The sequence below is a fragment of the Saimiri boliviensis genome, chromosome 16 (assembly GCF_048565385.1).
Source record: "Saimiri boliviensis isolate mSaiBol1 chromosome 16, mSaiBol1.pri, whole genome shotgun sequence".
Lineage (NCBI taxonomy): Eukaryota > Metazoa > Chordata > Mammalia > Primates > Cebidae > Saimiri > Saimiri boliviensis.
In genome coordinates, this window is record NC_133464.1 from 222613 (window position 1) to 236442 (window position 13830).

Here is a 13830-nt window from a genome sequence, read left to right on the forward strand (position 1 = left end):
TCGCGAGATCTCGGCCGCCCCCGCTCCGCCCCGCCCTTTCCCGCGCCGCGACGCTCTGGGCCACCCAGCGAGGGTCCGGGGCGCTGCGGGACGGGCTGGGGTCTGGGTCGGGACCTCGGCAGCGAGCGGCCCCTAGGCCCGGCGCTGCGGCAGGACCCCGCGCTCCTGCGGTGGTGGGAGGTCGCGGACGGGCGGCCCTCCCAGCCAGCACCGCCTTTAGCCCCCTCCTCCGGGAGCTCCAGGCCTGGGGCAGGGGCATCTGAGGACAGGCGCTGTGACCAGAACTCCGCTTGAGAAAGGTAATTTATCTTCCTTTCCTTCAGCGGTTTCTGGGAGCATCCCGAGCTCAGAATGTTCCCAGACATATTTTAGATAAATACAAGGCGCGGAAATCTGGCCAGTGTCCGTGCGTGTCATTTTGGTAAACGACTTCAAGGATGAAGTCACATAATGAAGGCGTAGTTCCAAGGGGAGGTCTGCGCCTGTCCTCATGTGAACGCTGACGTGTAAAAGACATCCAGCAAAAACCGGAGAAGCAGCGAGCGCTGCGACTGTCTGCGATAACCCGTGCTGCTGCTTGCCGGTGTTGAGTGCATAAGGGGCTCGTCTGGGTGTGGTACCTTGTAAATAAATTCTTTTATTTTCATCTCTATCCTGGCTGGTGTTTTTCCTTCCCACGAACCTGCCTCTTTCAAGAAAAAAATCCAAGCTTGGTACTTAGGATAGAAACCGAAACACCTGGGCGCCCTCAGGGCCGGGCTCGCATTTGCACGTGTTTTTAATAAGCACACGCGCAGCAGCACTGTGATTAGAGTAACTTACACGGAAGTTATTTTTAAAAGACTCCCATTGTCTAAATGTGGGCTGTATTTTTCATCTACAGCACGCTTTAACCCGGGAATTTCAAGCACACACAGGAAACTAGAGTAAAATCGCTGAGGCTTGAACATATCCAGAGACCGACGGCGTCACTGGCAGAAAAGCGGAGGCGAGTCCGAGCTCCAGGATGCAGGCGCTCCTGACACGGGTCCACGGCCGGAGAACCGCCCGCCCAGACACGTGGCTTCCTAGGAGCAGTTCCCACGCAGCTCTGCGGCAGCGACAAGCGGGGCCGCGGGGCGGGGGGGGGGCCTGTCGTCATAGTTCACCGTCTACAGGGATCTTAGCAAAAACACGCCCATGGTAAGGGTGCATACAGCAGGCTTTTGTCACAACTTAGTGACTAGGAAGACTAGGTAGGCTGATCAAAAGCTCTGACGATGTGTGCGATTTAAAATAGGAAAATGTGGTCGCCAGATAAACTGTTTTAACATAGTGGGTCGGCAGGGGAGATGGGGATAAAAAATGTGGAAAGCAATTATTTTAAAATTTTGACAGTTCTTGCAGTCTAAATATATTCTGATTATCTTTAGAAAGAAACTGCTCTCAATCTATTTGTATGACTTCCTTCTAGTTTTAAAATATTAAACAATCATCTAACTCACTATTTTACCTCTAGTTATGTTACCAGGCTGGGATAACAAAAAGGACAGTGAACTTATTGAAACAATCTTGCACCAAGAGGATTTCTTACTCAGCCAGATTACCAAATGGAAAAAAGAGCTGGTCCCACCTCTCACCAGGCACAACCATGTAGAGTGACTTAGGGTATTTCCTGTGTTCCTGTTTTGCCCTCACCACTGCAAAGCCCTGTCCTCTGCCTAGTGCCTCTGCACACCTCTCTGAAGCCAGGTTGGCCTCAGCCAACGTGAGGGACCCTTCATTTGACCTTCCCCAGAACTTTGAGCATCTCTACTTTTCTCTTCACTGCACTGTATACCTAAATGCTGGATGCATGTATTTTGTAAACTTAGCAAGCAAAGCGCCCAAATGTTTTTTCCCCGGAAGTCAACTTTTTAACCCGCTTCTGATTCTTTACTTCTGTTATTGCAAAGTTCTGAAAAATGATTTCAAAAAAAAAGACAGGATTTTATAATTCAGTTGTCTGACGAATCTTTAAATGAAATCTTACGAATTTTAAGATACAGCGAATGAAATACACTTGTAAAATAGCTTATGATGTTACATGACAAATTATATCACAAAGAAAATCTAGCTTCCTACACATTAGCCAGCTTGTTGAAATGCTGTTACATGCACAGAACTTTACAGCCAATTAAAAAAAGCAGGAATAAACAATCTCCAAACGTCAGAATGAAGATGGTATGTAACTTTACTTTTGCAGTTTCAGTTAACTGAACAGTTCCATCTGTCAATGTGGCCCTGGCTACATTTTACTTGGTAGCCCCTGTCTCATTGGTAGATGATAGTGACTTGAAGAAGCTGGTGACTTCCAAGTGTTTCCTTTAAGGATGATAACACGGCCACTGTGGTTAGCAAGGACACCTTTTTAGGAAACTGTCATGAGATACTAGAGAATTGGGTAGTAACAGGAACAATACTTGGCAGTATGATGACACATTCTTTTTACTCTGAGGCCTAAACACTTGTGTTAACACTGCTGTTGATCAGTTACACCTTAGTCAGGTGTCTGGACCTTTTCCCTTTTATGTCTTAAAGCATTGTTAACAGAGTAATGGCTCGCCTAGAAACCCAAAAAATCCTAACAGGTAATCAATGAGAAAATGAAATGATTTTTTTTTTGCTCTGGCAGGCAAAATAAATATAAAAAACTCAGCACTTTATTAATAGACTAATTTCATTTTAGTTATTTTAAACATAATTAAGTTCAGTCACTTGATTTTCTAGCCCCAGCTCAAGACAGGGGAGGCATACATAATGCCTGACAGAAAAGCCATTTAAAAATGAAAAACATGAAAATGCATTAGTTTGAGTCTAATTTAGCATGGGGTAACTTATGGTCTCTAAGTGTATTACTGCGTTAACTTCCAGTGCAATACTTGACTTTCACCATGATAAGTGGAGACAAGATGGGGTCTGAATGCTGGTCTTCAACACACAACGTTGTTAGACCCTCATCTGTATGAAGGGGAACAAAGCCCTCCTCAAAAGATTTACTCAAGTTAACACCTGGGGATGCTCAAGAAATGAACGCTATTATTGTTCTGCTTCAGAAGGTAGAAATAGAGGGAATACACTTTAGACAGGTTAAGACCAAAAGTTTTGTGTTTAAGGCAGCACTTCAGTTGCCTGAAAATTCACTTCTGTATAATGCCTAATTTGTTAATGATGCTGTGAATAGATGTTTTGTAAAACTATACTTTTTTTTTTTTTTTTTTGAGACAGAGTTTCACTCTTGTTACCCAGGCTGGAGTGCAATGGCATGATCTCGGCTCACCGCAACCTCCGCCTCCTGGGTTCAGGCAATTCTCCTGCCTCAGCCTCCTGAGTAGCTGGGATTACAGGCACGCGCCACCATGCCCAGCTCATTTTTTGTATTTTTAGTGGAGACGGGGTTTCACCATGTTAACCAGGATGGTCTCGATCTCTTGACCTCGTGATCCACCCACCTCAGCCTCCCAAAGTGCTGGGATTACAAGCTTGAGCCACCGCACCCGGCCAACTATACTTTTTTTTTTTTTTATGAAAAAGAGTAATGTGTCCTCTGACGTTAGGACTAGGAGAGTTTGAAAAAAGGACTTTAAACAAATGAAGCATATAATCCTGTCTCTATTAGAATGATGAAAAGAATGGGGGTGTTCTCTGCTTATACAGTTATCACCTAGGAGTCATAACAAAATTCTTTTGCTAATCACAGTGAATAGGTTAAAAAAAAAGTTTAAAGATTACAGATTTGGTAAAATTGTCTTGTATCATCTTTTTAAAATAAAAATTTTTAACATCTTTTCAGGCCGGGTGCTATGGCTGATGCCTATAATCCCAGCACTTTGGGAGGCTGAGGCGGGTGCATCACTTGAGGTCAGTAGTTCGAGATCAGCCTGGCCAACATTTAGTAGAGATGGGTGTGGTGGCATGAGCCATCTCTACTAAAATTAGAGATGGCTAATTTTATAGCCATCTATACTAAAAATTAGCTGCGTGTGGTGGCATGAGCCTGTAATCCCAGCTACTCAGGAGGCTGAGACAGGAGAACTGCTTGAGCCCAGGAGGTGGAGATTGCAGTGAGCCAATATAATGCCACTGCACTCCAGCCAGGGCAACACAGTGAGACTCTGTCTCAAAAAACAAAACAAATTTTAACATATCTTTTCACAAAATCAATCATCAGTCAAATGTGTAAAACTATGTAAGAAATTTTCCTTCTTGACTCCAATAAATGGGGCATTTCCATCTGTTCTATCATGGCTGATTTCAGGTATTCCTACAAAACAGATAATATAGCTATGACATATTTTAAATCTAATTACTGATAGACACCTGCTTATTTCACAGATTCAGTTTTCAATCTTATGTGAGAAAATTGCAGATGATGTTAAAATAGAATAAAAACAGGCCGAGAGGCTATCACATTTACCAGCAGTTAAAAGGATACATCACCAAAGTAGTATGTGAGAAAATAGGTAAAATTCAAATTCTTTATCTTATACACACCAGGAGGTAGAAGTTGTAAATAACAGTGAATCACATTTATTTTATAGAACACAATTATTATCTAGCACCAATAGCTGTTCAATTCTTTGGGCTTTTTAAAGCATCACAAAATGTATTAATAGTCATCTGAGTTTGTTATCTTAAATACTATGACTTTCAAAAGTTTAAATGAATTTTGGTAAGCACTGTAAACAATTTTGTATGACTATCATTTATATATATATATAAAATATATATGTGTGTGTATGTATATATATTTTTTGAGATAGAGTCTTGCTCTTGTTGCCCAGGCTGGAGTGCAGTGGCATAATCTTGGTTCACAGTAACCTCCACCTCCCAGGTTCATGTGATTCTCCTGCCTCAGCCTCCCGAGTAGCTGGGATTACAGGCAACTGCCACTATGCCTGGCTAATTTTTGTATTTTTTTTGGTAGAGATGGGGTTTCACCATGTTGTTCAGGCTGGTCTCAAACTCGTGACCTCGTGATCTGCCTGCCTCGGCCTCCAAAAGTGCTGGGATTACAGGTGCGAGCCACCATGCCCAGCCAGCTATATATATATATATATATATTTTAAATATGACTAATATGGTTTTAAAAAACAGAAGTGACATCACAGAAAATAGCAGGGCAGGAAGCTTCAGGGATTGATTGGTTCTTCCACCAAAACCATTAAGCAGGACAAAAAAATTGGCAGAATCAACTGTTTTCTAACATCTGTCACCTAATCAGATGCTCATTGCAACCAGGGGCAGGCTTGATGATGCAGAGGCTGCAGCTCTGTGGTAAGAGGGTGTGGGTGGGGAGCCTACCCGCCTGCTACAGCCTGTTCTCATTTGGTCAGTACGGCGGTGCCCTGAGGGGCCGGCGTAGATGGGTGGCCTTTGTTTCCACCCTGTCAGGCTGCGGCAGTTTCCCCAGTACCATCAGAAAATTTAGAGACACATTTTTATCAGATACTGAACCCAGAGTGGGTACTCAGGCCTGTAATCCCAGCACTTCAGGAGGCTGAGGCAAGAGGATCGCTAGAGCCCTGGAGTTCAAGACTAGCCTGGGTAACATAGTGAGACCCCGTCTCTACAGAAATAAAAATAAATTAGCCAGGCGTGGTGGTGCATTCCTGTAGTCCTAACAACTCGGGAGGCTGAGGCAAGAGGATCCCCTGAGCCCAGGAGCTGGATCCTGTAGTGAGAGCTATGATTGTGCCACTGCACTCTAGCCTAGGTGACAGTGTTAGACCCCAACTCGAGAAAGAAAAGATCCAGATATTTAAGGAAATCTCTGTCAGGTTTACAGACTGACCAGAGAGACAATAAAAAGATCAGTGAATTTTCTAAGTTATTTTGCAAAGTCTGCATTCCTGAACTAGTATCTGGACTTCCTCAGTGACAGTTTCTATCATATTCCTTTTTCCCATAAGTCAGCCATATTTTCCATTTAATTTGTTTGCTCTGTAATTTTGTATTGAGGACTGTTTGAATAAGACGCAGTAGCTCTGGAAATTAGATTATCCCTCTCCTCAGGGATTGGTTTTGTTACTCGTTGAGGGCTGCAGTTCATTTCTGTAGTGAATTTTCTAAGTTATTTTTGCAAAGTGTATTCCTGAAATCATCTCCATAGCATAAAAAGTGCAAGATGAGGCCAGGAGCGGTGGCTCACGCCTGTAATCCCAGCACTTTGGGAGGCCGAGGCAGGTGGATCACAAGGTCAAGAGATCGAAACCATCCTGGTCAACATGGTGAAACCCCATCTTTACTAAAAATACAAAAAATCAGCTGGGCATGGTGGCGCGTGCCTGTAATCCCAGCTACTCAGGAGGCTGAGGCAGGAAAACTGCTTGAACCCAGGAGGCGGAGGTTGCGGTGAGCCGAGATCATGCCATTGCACTCCAGCCTGGGTAACAAGAGCGAAACTCCGTCTCAAAAAAAAAAAAAAAAGAAAAAAAAAGGCAAGATGAAACAGCAAGTGCTGATGGAGACGCCATCCAGATGATCTAACAAAGATAACTAATGAAGGTGGCTTCATTAAGCAGCAGGTGTTCAGTGCAGACAAAACAGCCTTACACTGGAATATGATGCCATCTAGGACTTTCACAGCTGAAGAGAAGTCAATGCCTTGTTTCAAAGAATAGGCTAACTTGCTAAGGACTAATGCAGCTCGAGGCTTTAAACTAAAGCCACTGCTCATTCACACTGTGAATAAAATCTGAGAACTAAGTCTACTCTGCCTGTCCTCTGAATAGAAGTATGGATGACAGCACATCTGTTTACAGTAGGGTTTACTATTTTAAGCCTACCCTTAAGACTTACTGTTCAGAAAAAAAATTCTTTTCAAAATACCACCGCTCATTGCCAGGTGTGGTGGCTCACGCCTATAATCCCAGCACTTTGGGAGGCCTAGGTGGGCGGATCACGAGATCAGGAGTTCAAGAACAGCCTGACCAACATGGTGAAACCCTGTCTCTACTAAAAATACAAAAATTAGCTGGGCGTGGTGGTGTGCACCTGTAATCACACCTATTCAGGAGGCAGAGGCAGGAAAATCGCTTGAACCTGAGAGGCAGAGGTTGTGGTGAGCTGAGACTGTGCCATTGCACTCCAGCCTGGGTGAGAGAGTGAGACTCCATTTCAAAAAAAAAAAAAACCCACAAAATATTACTGCTCATTGACAATCCTGACAGTGGACCTGGACAGCCCTGAGGGAGATGCACAAGATAAATGCTGTTTGCATACTGCTAACACATCTGTCCTGCAGCTCATGGATCAAGGAGTCATTTTGAATTTCAAGCCTTATTTTTTAAGAAATACATTTTGTAAGGCTATAGCTGCGACAGAGAGTGATTCCTCTGACGGATCTGGGCAAAAAACACAGAACACTTTCTGGAAAGGATTCACCATTCTAAATGCCATTAAGAACATTTGTGATTCATGAGAGGAGGTCAAAATGGGAGTTTGGAAGTTGATTCCAACCCTCATGAATGACTTTAAGAATTTCAAGACGTCAGTGAAGGAAGAAATTGCAGCATGTGGTGGTAACAGCAAGGTAACTAAAATTGGAAGTGGAGCTGGGTGTGGTGGTGTGTGCCTGTAATCCCAGCTACTTGGAAGGCTGAAGTGGGAGGGCTGCTTGAGCCCAGGAGTTCGAGACTAGCCTGGGCAACATAAGAGACCCTTTGTCAAAAAAATATAAATAAAAAAGAAATAAAAGTGGAGCCTGAAGATGTGACTGAATTGCTGCAATCTCATGATAAAACATTAATAGATGAAGTTTTTCTCTATGGATGAGCACAGAAAATAGTTTCTCAAAATGGAATCTTGTTCCTGGTGAAGATACTGTGAACACTGTTGCAAAAGTTGACAAAGCAGCATCAGAGTTTGAGAGGATTAACTCCAATTTTGAAAGACAGTCTACTGTAATTGGGTGTCAAACAGCATAGACAAATCTTTCAAGAAAGAAAGCTGATCAACGCAGTCAACTTCACTGTCTTATTTTAAGAAACTGCCAGTCACCCCAGCCTTCAGCAACTATCATCAGCCATCCACATGGAGGCACGACCATCAGCTACAAGATTATAACTTCCTAAAGGGTTAGATGATCATTAGCATTTAACAATAAAGCTTTTTTTTTTTTTCTTTTTTGAGACGGGGTGTCTGTTGCTCAGACTGCAGTGTAGTGGTATGATTTCTCTATCACCCAGGCTGCAGTGCAGTGGCCCAACCTTTGCTCACTGCAACCTCCACCTCCCGGGTTCAAGTGATTCTCCTGCTTCAGCCTCCTGAATAGCTGGGATTACAGGTCTGTGCCACCACGGCTGGCTAATTTTTGTATTTTTAGTAGAGACGGGGTTTCACCATGTTGGTCAGGCTGGGAAAGTATTTTTAAATTAAGGTATGTACATTGTTTTTTGGACATATGCTATTACATACTTAACAGGCTACAGGTTTAATATGCACTGGGAAACCAAAGAATTTTTGAAACTTGTTTTATGGTGATATTTGCTTTATTTCACCGGTTTGAAACCAAACCTGCAATGTCCCCGAGGTATGCCTGTAAGTACACAAGTCCATACTGGTAAACGACTGAATAAACAGGAGAGAAGAAACAAATCTTCAAGAAGAGTGACGTGCACAGATACTGCCCTCTCCAGGGGCTGGAGCTTAAACCTCCTCAACCCATAGAGTATGGAAAGGGAACAACAGGAACTTGACAGGGGAGAAATCTGGCAGGCACCACTGTGACCAGGTGACCAAGGTCAGCACTGCCTGGGAGAGGTCTTGTGGCGGTCACAACCACACAGCAGGATGTGATGAGAAAGACACTTGAGAAACACATCAAAGAAACTCAAATTGAGAGACATTCTACAAACTACCTGGGCAGTACTCAAAACTGTCAAGGTCATGAAAAACAAGGGAAGTCAAAGAAATTGTCACAGGCTACAGAACGCAAAGGAGACGGGATGACTAAATGCAGTATGTGCCTGGATAGGACTCTGGGACAGAAAACAGACATTAGGGAAAAACTGGTGAAATCCAAATGAAGTCTGGATTTTAATTAATGGTAACTACAATGCTGGTTGCTTAGTAGTGACAAATGTTCCACGGTCATAAGAGAGGTAAACAATGGGAGAGGCCAGGCTTGGTGGCTCACGCTTGTAATCCCAGCACTTTGGGAGGCTGAGGTAGGCAGATCACGAGGTCAGGAGTTCAAGAACAGCCTGGCCAACATGGAAAACCCCGTCTCTACTAAAACCACAAAAATTAGCTGGGCATGGTGGTGGGCGCCTGTAATCCCTGCTACTGGGGAGGCTGAGACAGGAGAATTGTTTGAATCCGGGAGGTGGAGATTGCAGTGAGCCAAGATCGTACCACTGTACTCTAGCCTGGGTAACAGGGTAAGACTCTGTCTCAAAAAAAAAAAAAAAAAAAAAAAGGGGGAAGCTAGGTGAGGGGCACACAAAAGGCCTCTGTACTATTTTGGCAATTTTTCTGTAAATCTAAAATTAGTCCAAAATAAGTGTATTGAAAATGAAAAAAAGACGTAATAGATGGTTTACCTTCTTTATTCCACTATGTTTAACTATTTGTAGGTTCAGAGAATCAGAACACATCTGTTGCAAAGGTGTGCGATCCAGTCTCTTAAGGCAGGTCTCTGTTCCTAAATGTAGAGATGCAGTTTGGAGTCATGTTAGGAAGTGGGAAATTCTTAAGCCATGGAAAGGATGTGAGGGAATACTAACCTACACTGGGACTGCGGGACCAGGAACACTGACTGGAGTCACGTGCTATGGTCTGACATAGATGTCTCTAACATCATGTCACTTTCATTCATTTCAATTTCAAAGGTTTCTTCCAAGGAAGGTCTGGAATCAGGAGTTTTCCTTGAGGTTTCCAATGGCGTAAGCCCCGTTTCTTCTGCAGTCTGTTTTTCTACTTCAAATTCCCTGAAATCCCAGGGAGGTGAAATAATGTTTTTTAGTGTCTTCATTGTATGCACATCAAAGTCATAACATTTTAATTTGTCTTTAATGTCTGCTCCTAAAAAGAAATACTATAATTAGAATAAAAGAAATTCCATCATTTATCTATGATTTTTCATTGTTACATAACACCATTTCTATCATTTAAGTCAGATTATACTAATTAGAATAAAATATGAAATTCCATCATTTATCTATCATTGCCATCAATATATACCATCTCTATCATTTAAGTCAAATTATACTATTAATAGCATACAAGTTGAGAGCAGAATGAAAACAACATTCCAATCTTTTTCTTCTTTTTCATTTGTTTTCCACCATTTTCAAAAGAGGTGTCAGAAGACTTTTAGAAGCACAATGCAGTCTCAACAGCTGCCCTGTTTCCAAGGCCTCCTAAATACAGACGAGGCCAGTGGGCAACTTTTTTCTCAGCTGTTGCAGGTAAGAACTGTGTTGTGCTGTGCCCACTGGGTATAGACACCAATCTTATACATACAGAAGCCACAATGAAATAAAATCCATTTCCCATATATTAAAACCTTAACATTAATACAGATTGGAACAGATCCGAACAGATGTATTAAGTTCAATCACTTGACATAAACAAATAGTTTTAGTGACAGTTTTACAAAGTGATAGTTTTACACAGTTCAAACCAATAGCTTTCAGGAATAGGTATTTTGGCAGATAATGACACGCAAACTTTCTAAATATAAAAATGGCATGAATGATAAATCTCTGTGAGGTCAGGGAAACGTCTTTCTGACTCATTATCAACTCTCCAACCCTTAGCTTCCTATGAACTTCCCACCTTTGAAACTGAAGCTCAGATTTGCGTTCCTTGCCACCAGGCTGCGGTGGGGCAGAGCTAAGCCTTCAACCCAACATCTCTTTGTTTTTTAAAATGGAGCTAAAACCAAGCGGCCAGTGTGAATCCTCGTAAGCACAGGGCTGAATGAACCCTTACGTACATGCACCCCACACAAATACTGCCAGAGGGGCACAGGACACTACATCGCCTCAAGACCCATCTGTGCCCACTCACTCCTGGTCAATGCTCCTAGCTACTCGGACTCTTCTATCGCTACCAATTAGTTTTGTCCATTCCTGATTTACATGGTTTGGACTTGTGTCCCCACGAAATCTCAGGTTCAACTGTAATCCCCAGTGTTGGAGGTGGGAGGGTCGTGGAGGCAGTTTCTCCTGAACTAACGGTTAGCACCATCCTCTGGTGCTGTTCTTGGGATAGTGTGTTCTGGCTGTTTAAAGTATGTAGCACCTCCTCCTTTTCTAATTCCTCCTGTTCCGGATATGTGAAGTGCTAGCTCCCTACTTTGCTTTTCGCCATGATTTCAGGTTTCCTGAGGCTTCCCCAGAATCCAAGCAGATGCCAGCATCATGCTTCCTATATAGACTGCAGAACTGTGGGCCTATTACACTTCTTTTCTCACAAATTACACAGGCTCAGGTATTTCTTTATAGTAATGCGAGAATGAACTAATACACTAATCTTCCTATAAATTGAAGCAATTAGTACATTTTCTGTATTTTTTGTCAAAAATCTGTGAAATTCAAATGATCCAGTAGTCCTTCAAGTAACAGAGTATTCTGTTGTATGAAAATACCACAGTTTATTTCTCCTCTCTCCTACTGCTGGACATTTGGGTCATTTCCAGTTAGGTGCTATAATGAATAAAGCCATGAATACTCTTGTTTGTGACCTTTAGTGAACAGAAGCACTTGCTTCCATTGGGCTTATACCTGGGAGTAGAACTGCTACATCATAAGATCAGTATGGTCAGTCATCACCCTAATACCACCCCAATGAATCACACCTCCCAGCACCCTGACCCTTATACAGCCCCCTCCCACATCAACTGCACTTATGAGACTCGCACTGATGGAACAGAACGTGATGGAAGTGATGTTATGCAACTTTGAATTTTCAAGAGGTCTTGAAGCATTGATTCTTGTCCTTTAGAACCCTGAGAACATCAGACTACAAAGAAACCTAAGATGAAAGCCCCACAGAAAGAGAGACTCAGCACCCAAGCTGAGCTCCTATACTGGAGAATGATACTATTTTAGACCATCTACCCAGTCAAGCATCTGCTGACCACAGCTGCATGAGTAAACCTAGATAAGACCTGCACATGAGTCACTCAACCCACAGAACTGTAAAAGTAATACATTGTTGTTGGTTGAGGTTTTGGAGTGGTTTGGTTTGTTAGGCAGCAGTGGGTAACTGATACAACAGGCTTAACTTTACTGTGATGTTAAGCAGTTTTCCAGAGGTTTTACTCTTTTATAGCCCACCAATAGTCAATCTATAAGAGTTCCAGTTGCTCCACCTCACACCAACACTACATACTGTCAGTATTTCTAATTTTTAAAATTGAGACAGTCTCACTCTGTCACCTAGGCTGGAGTGCAGTGGTGTGATCTTGGCTCACTGCAAGCTCCGCTCCCCAGGTTCAAGTGATTCTCCTGCCTCAGCCTCCTGAGGAGCTGGGATTACAGGTGCCTGCCACGGCGCCCAGGTAATTTTTGTATTTTTAGTAGAGATGCGGTTTCAACATCTTGGCCAGGCTGGTCTTCAACTCCTGAACTCATGATCCACCCACCTTTGCCTCCCAAAGTGCTGGGATTACGGCCATGAGCCACCACGCTCAGCCAGTATTCTTAATTTTTAGCCATTCTGGTGGGTGTGTACTGGTATCTCACAATGGTTTTATTTTTTACTATTACTTTTCTGACACAAGTTTTCACTCTGTTGCTCAGGCTAGAGTACAGTGGTGTGATCCCTGCAGCTTTGATCTCCTGGGCTCCAGTGATCCTCCTGCCTAAGCCCTCCAAGCAGCTGGCACCAGAGGTGTGCACCAGTATCACTATGGTTTTAATTTCTTTTCCCTGATAAGTAATGATGTTGAGGGCCTTTATTTGCTTCTTAACTGAGGCAGAATAGGCTTAGAGACAGGGAGCCTTCACTTCAGCCTCTGATTGGCTACAGTCAACCCTTAATGTGCAAAGGCTGTAACCAACAGGAAACCCCTAAGGGTACTTGAACCCCATAAGATTTGAAACTGGGGCTCATCAGCTACTTGCTCAAGCCCGTTCCCACTCTGTCTGGTGTACTTTCACTTCAATAAACCTATGCTTTTGTCTTCCATTGCTTTGTGCGTTTTGTTCAATCTTTGTTCACCACGCCCAGAACCTGGACAACTTGCAGTCAAGACCTTCCACAGCAGTAACACATTTTGGTGAGCCAGTCAGGAGGTTAGCCCAAATTTGGGGATTTCTTTTCTTTTACCCTTTTTCTTCTCTATAGAGCCTTAATTTGTGGGCATGATCTAGAGCTATTTCCATGTGGGATCCCTCTGTTCCAGACAGGGGAACCCTTTCCCCTCTCTCTTTCACTTTCCAACTTGGGATCCTCAGTGGACCCTTTTTGGTCTAGAGTAGATGGACCTAAGCACAGAGGCACCTGCAGGTCTCTGGCTGGGGCCACTCTCTGGTGACAGTGAAGGGTTTCTGTGTAGAAGTGCCTGACCACCACTGCCTGGTTTGGTTGAGGGACCACAGTCCTTTTCTTATTTTCAGTCTACTGTTAATATATGTAAAACTACCACAACTCTTTTTTTTGTTTGAGATGGGAATCTTGCTCTGTCACCCAGGCTGGGGTGCAGTGGTGCAATCTTGGCTCACTGCAACCTTTGCCTCCCAGGTTCAAGTGATTCTCCTGCCTCAGCCTCCTAAGTAGCTGGGATTACAGGCTCGCACCACTATGCCTGGTTAGTTTTATTTTTTTATTTTTAGTAGAGGTGGGGTTTCACCATGTTGG

General features: G+C 43.3%; 1 protein-coding gene across 3 annotated transcripts in view; it reads right to left on the minus strand.

Moving 5' to 3' along the window:
• Positions 1–9553: 9553 nt before the first annotated feature.
• CDC16 (cell division cycle 16) overlaps positions 9554–13830 on the minus strand; it is a 39088-nt gene continuing 34811 nt past the window's right edge. For 2 of the 3 annotated variants that reach the window (XM_074387365.1, XM_074387367.1), the window contains exon 18: positions 9554–10044. In XM_074387365.1, the coding sequence (XP_074243466.1) occupies positions 9785–10044 (260 nt within the window). In that variant the 3' untranslated portion in view covers positions 9554–9784. The remainder of the gene's footprint in view (positions 10045–13830) is intronic. The other variant, XM_074387366.1, reaches the window with a different exon arrangement.